The sequence below is a fragment of the Neltuma alba genome, unplaced genomic scaffold (assembly GCF_004799145.2).
Source record: "Neltuma alba isolate B1F8T4 unplaced genomic scaffold, ASM479914v2 tig00010443_pilon, whole genome shotgun sequence".
NCBI classification, from domain to species: Eukaryota; Viridiplantae; Streptophyta; class Magnoliopsida; order Fabales; family Fabaceae; genus Neltuma; species Neltuma alba.
The window spans coordinates 361444-368741 of NW_021635337.1; the positions used below are offsets into that span (position 1 = coordinate 361444).

The 7298-nt window shown below is 37.1% G+C and overlaps 1 protein-coding gene across 2 annotated transcripts; it reads right to left on the bottom strand.

Annotated features, from left to right (window-relative positions):
- Positions 1 to 989: 989 nt before the first annotated feature.
- LOC114756642 (pentatricopeptide repeat-containing protein At5g27270-like) lies at positions 990 to 7011 on the bottom strand. Of its 2 annotated transcripts, none has more exons than XM_028945595.1 (8): positions 6427 to 7011; positions 4779 to 6183; positions 4219 to 4524; positions 3400 to 3504; positions 3195 to 3282; positions 2975 to 3096; positions 2202 to 2266; positions 990 to 1750 (listed from the first exon to the last, which is right to left on the bottom strand). In XM_028945595.1, the coding sequence occupies exons 1-8, from the start codon at positions 6988 to 6990 to the stop codon at positions 1175 to 1177; spliced, it is 3231 nt and encodes a 1076-aa protein (XP_028801428.1). In that variant the 5' UTR covers positions 6991 to 7011; the 3' UTR covers positions 990 to 1174. The 2 variants fall into 2 exon arrangements, with proteins under 2 accessions (XP_028801428.1, XP_028801425.1); XM_028945592.1 differs by having other exon boundaries at positions 4219 to 4527.
- Positions 7012 to 7298: the final 287 nt, after the last annotated feature.

Below are 7298 nucleotides of genomic sequence, written 5' to 3' on the forward strand. Positions count from 1 at the left end.
AAGTTTTAATTCGACAAAAATTTGACCCCTTTAGAAGCTATAAAATAAAAATGTAAAACCATTTGATCTCTCTATCGTGTTGCATGGGGTTATTATGCTAAAATATAAACGATGGATGCAAAAGAAAGACCATCTGAAGCTATGTAATAAGAACTGACCAAGGGTTTGGATCTTTGACTTCAGTCAATTCAATTTGCTCTCGAGAGCCAATGCATCAAAGCTGTCAACCATGGTTACTTGGCAGTGGCTCATCCCTGAGTTCCATTCATCAAGCAACAATTGCGCAATGGCAGATTAAATTAGGAAAATAATCTTCTCTATTTTCTCTCCTTCCCCTCTCTCAATCTCTCACACCACTTCAGTCTATCTCTTTAACTCTTCTCCTCATCCGAAAACGTATCCAGCTACACTTGTGCACCTTGTGCAGACTGACAGTGACACAGGAGGATAGAGCCGCATTAACATCATGTCCCCACTTCTTCTTTTGTCAATGCATAGTTCAATCTCTCCCTCTACTTGATTAAATCAAAAGAGTATTTTGGCAGCATAGAGGAGCCTTTAATCCCCAGATCCCCTCTGGCCCCAAAATAGAATCCCAAGATCCATGATCCTCATCTCCCCTTTTATCATTGAGACATCGACTACTTCAATGGCACCACCCTCTACCCTATCTTATTTCTAAAATTGCCCTTGTTGAACTCAAAAATGTCAACACTATAGGGGAAACAGATAGAAAATAGAAAGAATGAGGAAGAGAAGTTTCAGGTTGAACTGACAAGAAAGATGAAGAGGCAAAGTATATAAAATTTTAAAACTGGAAGAGATAACAAGGAAGGAAAAGATTGAAAAATAAAAAAGTGAAAGAATAACGAAGATGGAGGGAGGGAGGGAGAAAAGGAAGGAAAAAGAGCATGGACATGGAAAGGAGAAGGGAGGAAAAAAGAACATTTGCAAAACTAGAAGTGGAAGCAATGGAGGAAAGCACAGGAAGTCAAAAACCAAAGCAGCAGGGTAGATTGGGACCCATAAAAGGACAAAGGTGTAAATTCACTGTACAAATATAAGATATTGGACCACACCTGCCACCACTCTCTATCTGTCTCCTCAATAAACCATCCAGTGCCTGTAGAAAATACTCGGCTGTTACATTAGTCATATCCTACAAATCCATTGCTTAAATGGGTTTGTTTTCTAATGGAGTCTTTGACCCTGACCTCACTTCAAGTTTCCTCAGGAATGGGATCCCCAATTTGTCCATTGAATTCAATATTTCTTCAGCTTTGCTTTCCTTACCAGCAGTTTTGTAGAAATGTACAGCAGCACTCAACATGAACCTGTCTCCTTTTATCGAGTTGCTTATACTTTCAAAGAAGTTAATACCTTCTTGCACATGCCCATGTTCCAGGTAACCTCTCAGCATTGTTCGGAAACATATTAGATCAGGAGTTAAACCAAAAGACAATAGTCTCTTATACACCCTGTTGGCTTCATCGATAAGCCCTGCTTTTGTGAATGCAGAGAGTAAAATGTTAAAATGGGCACAGGATGGCAAGACGCCTTTGTTCTGCATAGCATTAATGGTTTCCTCAGCTTCTGAGTACTTCAGACTCTCTGTATATGCCCGAATAAGGGAAAGATAGGTAAGAGAGTCAGGTGAACAGCCTTGTCTTTGCATAGCTTGGAAAAGTTCCACTGCTTCGTGAAGGAGCCCCGCATTAGCGTATACATTGATCATAATATTATAACTGATCTGCTTTTCCCCAGCAAATGCAAAAAATTGCATTAGGACAGTTGTAATCTCAAAATTAAAATATACAAGGAATATAAAATTTGAACTATGTGCTACGTTTCAGATATTGGAAATGTAGTATTACAGAACCACATGATCCCCTCATTCACGGTATGTGATTACAACACAGCTCCGCACAAGGATCCTAAAGTTAGTGCATTGAATAAGAAATTCCAAAATATTGAGCGTAGTGATCAAAGGAATCCTAAAATTAGTACACTGAAAAAGATTGTCTAAACCTTCAGAGAATCAGCCGTAAACAAAAACAGAAGTTATATAACTCTGAAGGACAAAGTTTATGTTTTTACTTGGCTGCAAAGGCTATTAAAGTAGGTGGCCTTTTGACAGTTCTCTAAATGATAATTGCCAATTATAAACTTCTGTGAAATTAGAATGAACCTTGCAAATTTACCTTTCCAGGTTTTATCCCTTCTTCATGCATTTTACTGAACAGCAGTGAAGCATCATGTATCATACCTATGAAAATAAATAACGCAGATTACAGCACGAAGTTACCAACCATATCAAAGTAATTTTGTTTTTCCTTCTTTTTTCCCCCCTATTTGATGCAAATAAAAACCAGGGATCTTTCAACAAATGACTAGCGCCACTGAAGCAATAGTTTATTGGCCAATCAATAGCCATCACTCTATAGATTTTAATTCTTGTAACAGGGTTAATGTGTGGATATATTTTGAAAAAGTCAGTTCAGTGATCCAAAAGTGTTTAGACGATATAAATAAAAAGTGCTTGTAAATATATAATTACCGAAAAGGACATGGGTTTGATGACATGTAATTTTTGTTATCTAAAACTTGATTTGTTGGAAAAATATATAAATAACATGAATTTTAATATGTTGAATAATATATATAAATAAAAAATGTATAAATAATATAAAATCCAAAAGCCAAAAGATGCCCAATAAAGTTTTGCAAACTATCGTTTGAAATGAGTTTCTAGAAAGAGCTTTTAAAACCCAGACAAACTTTTAGCAAATGTTGGTTATGGAAATGGACTTTTGGGGTTTAAAAGCTGAAACCAAACACCCCCAGCTATATATGTCATTGTGTTTAAAGAACACATGACAAGAACAAGATGGCTTCCTGAAGCTCCATGTCAATAATATTAGATACTATGTTATGATTAGAGAAAATCATATGAAAAACCATAATAGGCCACTACCAGCCTTCCCGTAATAGCCAATCAAATTCATGTATGTCTTTTCATCCAAAGTCACAGGCAATGTACGAGCCTTGCCGAACATCTCTACAGCTCTATCCAACTTCTGATCTTCCCCATAAACACTGTAATGAAGAGCTCAACAATTTGATCAAAAAGCGACAAGAGATGGGAAATGAATAATTGTTAATAAATATAGAGAACACATTATCAAAACTATTACCTTATCATTGTGTTAAATGTTTGAATAGAAGGAGCAACTTTGAAGGAACACATGTGCTCATAAATACTAGAAGCAAAATTAAGTTTTCCTGACGAATAGACACTGTATTAGCAAGTGCAGTCTCTTTTATCTTCTAATTCAGATAAAATGTTTGATATCAACAGCATTTTAATCTTCCAATCTAAATGAAATGATTGATATCAACCTGCTTCAAGCATGGCTTTGATAAAGGTGTTATAAGCCACAGTATCAAGCTCTATGTTTGCTTGCAAGCTTCTTCTGACAACACTTTCAGCCTCCTGATGTTTTCCTGAAGATTTATGCATTGGATTATCAGTATTGCCATTAGAATATAAATACTAAAATCAACACAATGCTCTCATACTTTTCATACTTTAATTCTCCGAAACTACAACACAGGACCATATTAATCACAAAGATCATATTAGTCCGTGTTTGTTTGACATTACATGTACTATCAGGAAGTAAACTAAGATTTTGTCTTCCGTCACCACTGGACCTTATGTTTTGATCTTTCAAACAAAGCCAGTTATTTCAAATGATAAAATTAACTATTAGACCTGATTTATAAATGTATTTCAAGTAATAGGAGGCTAGCATTCCCATGAACCTCTTGATAAATTTGAGTACTACATAAATGTTGAAATTGGAAAGAAGCCTTGCTTACTTGAGCGGACCAAATTTCAATTTACGGGGGAAAACTGCTGAAGCTTTTTACTTCAGGAAAGCTGCAATGCTATCAGGCTCTAACTTAGGACGGGCATATATACACGGATCAGTAAATGATGACTTGCGGTTCTTTACAGACAGTCAGACATAATCAGAACTACAGAATGGTGAGAACTAGTGTAGAGCTTTTTCAAGGCTTAGCAGATCATAGAAGACACATCGCCTTGACAAATCCATCTTATTAATTGAACTATATTGAGAACAAAGAAAGCATTGATTGCATAAGACAATATAAATTTAGAGCCTGGTTTACTCTACAATTCTACAGTCTTACCTCCATTAGTCAAAGCATTCACAAGAATGCTAATTCCAACAGCACCCAGATCATGCCCTCCCTCTGTTACTTGCTCGTAAAGTGAACATGCCTCACCTTGTTTACCACATTTTACATATGCATCAATCATAGAATTATATACTAGTTCACCAGATCTATGAGAATTGGTATATTCTCTGAAGATATCTTCTGCCTGTTTCAGCATATGTTGTTTGCCATAATAGCTAATCAAAGAAGCTACAGTAAAATCTTCCAATCTTCCAAGCTTCATTACTTGATGACTGATAGTCTCTGCTTTGCTGATTTCTCCTGGGATTAAAAATTAAAAAAAAATTCTCAAGTTTAAGCAATTTTACTGCAAAAACAGATGAAAACTCAGCAAGATAGTATTCAAATGCTATGAAGCTCACAAACATACGATACTTCCCCCACAAACACACATAAATCGTATAGATTGTGTGAATATCAACTTTTAATTTTTCAAACTTCTCTCACTCGATGATGTCCTTCCAAAATCATATTACGTATGATACAAACAGTGCATTTAAATTCTCTCATACCCTCTTTGACAAAGTTGATAATAAGCTGATTAACCGTATTTGACCCAGCAACAGAATCAAGAAGTAACTCCAATATCACTTTTGTCCTGCTATAATTTCCAGTTGTCAGATATAAACTGAGCATTAGCCCAAGAGCTACAGTGTCAGGTTCATCAATGTCCATGAGTTTGTCATCAGATTGTTCATGTCTATTGTGTTTGCTAAGAACCCAATAAAACACCCGGAAGAATTTATTATCTCTAAAAGATTCAGTCTCAGCCATACGCATTGTCAACTCTTCAGCTTCTAGTACCATTCCCTCCTTACAATAAAACTTCATCACTGTACGATAAAGCTTCTCATCAAAATGCATCTGATTCTTTCTTACTTGGACAATAAAATCCTTGGCCTTATCAATCAAGCCAAGTCCCACATACAGGTTGAGCATATCATTACAAGAACCAGCATCAGGCGGTCCCATCTTCTTAAGTCCTAAAAATGTTTCTTCAGCGGATATTAAATCTTCTTTCATCACATAATACTGCAATAATACAATATATGCAAATCGAGAGAACCCTAGGTTTCTAGACTTCATGAGTTCAATAGTTTCTGAGGCCTTGTCTACATTTCCTGATGTAAGATGGACTTGTGCCATTGCTAAATATGTTTTCTCATCAGTGAGTAGGCCCAGCTGGTTTGCCTCTTCAAATGTTCTCTGAGCATCCTCATTTAAGCCAAGCTTTCCATAAATTCTTATAAGCAAACCACATATGACTTCATCAGCAGGAATATTTTTGCTCACCATTTCTGAGAAAAGGGAAAGGGCTCTAGAGTAGTCCTCGTATTTGTAATACAAAGATAGGAGTGAAGCACAGGTGTAATTACTTGGAATTATTCCTCGAGATCTAATATCCTCATATAGTCTTACTGCTTCATCCTTTTTGCCATTTTTCACACTTAAGCTAATAAGTAGGCTGTAGGTTACCTCCTCAGGAACAAATCCACCTTCCTTCATTTCTTCAAAAGTCTTGAAAGCATCTTCACGCAATCCTTCTTTGATGAATGAGCTGATGACAACCGTAAAAGTGAAATTATTAGGCATCACCTCTTTTCCCTTCATGTCCCTCCATATCTCCACAACCTCCCTGTGCAGTGATTTCTTTTGTAGAGAAGACAGCATAAAGTTGAAGACAGTGACAGATAATACAATACCCCTTTCTTTTACTGCTGAATAAAATGACAACATAGCCTTATGGCGCCCCCATCTGGCATATGAACAGAGCATAGTGCCACAAGCAACTTCATCTGGTTCACAGCCTGCGTCCAACATCTCCAAGAAGGTCTCTTCAGCAAGTTTAAGCTTTCCAACTTGCCCATATGCACGCAATACTAATGTGTAGACAATAACACTTGGGCGGTAGCACAGCTGTTCAAGAACCAAACAATGATTAAATAGCGTTAAACTGTATGCTTTGAAGGACAAAAGGAACAAAACAACAACAAATTGTAATGATTTCAGGTAATTCTTTTCTATTGGTGAACTGAGTTCAGGTCATTAAACATGTCAGACTCTTTAGGTTTACTTAACAACACCTATCCAAAAAGACACGAAGACCCATCATCAAGATATCAAAACTAAGTGACACCAAAAGGAAAATGAAAACCCAACCTGTAATTTCATCCAAGAAAAGAAGTCCCCGACTTGCCTCCACCCTTTCTGCTCTTTGAGAACAATGCACATCTCCCTAAAACTAAGCTTGCCCACAAATGATCCCATCACCATTCTCATATCGTACTCTCCCTCTGCCTTCTGGGACAGAGCTCGCACCTTCTTGATAGCGGCCACTACGTGTTTGCCGTACAAATGGCCATTCCTATCATCCTGCAAATACTGAACCATCTGCTCTGGGGTCCTTTTGATCCACCTCGGCGTCTGTGCTTGTGGACCTTGGTTCCTACGCAAAACACTCAGGTACTGAGCTTTGGCCTTGATAATGCGACGAGCGTTGTCATCCGACAAAGGCTTCTTGGGATTCCTGCTCCTAGGCTTTGGACTAGTAGGGTCGCCGTATTTGGGAGACCAAGGGTCTGGCTGGACTGAGGAGTGAACGGGCATTACCTTACGTCCAGTAAGGGGCTTCTTCTTCTTCTTCTTCAAGAATGTTTGATTCAATTCAAACGAACGAGGTAGGAGTGGAGGAGAGAATATGAACGAGGATTTGAGAGACTCCATATTCGAGCGGAGAGTGACGAAAAAGAACTTCCTGTCACTGCTGGATAGAAAAGGAAAAGAAATTAAATCCGCATGCCGTGCTCAGCGAATCTAAAGCGTGCTCATTCCCAAACGTTGCGGTTGGGGATAAGATGATTATTTTAAAAAATAAGTTCTATTAATTTTATTTTTTACTTATTTGGATTCCCTTATATTTAGTACTTTAAAATATTTTTTAAGAGCACTTAAATAGAATCAAAATTATAATTTTAAAAGTATTTTTATAATATACAAAATAAATATGTGGAGGAATTTTTTTCAATTTATGA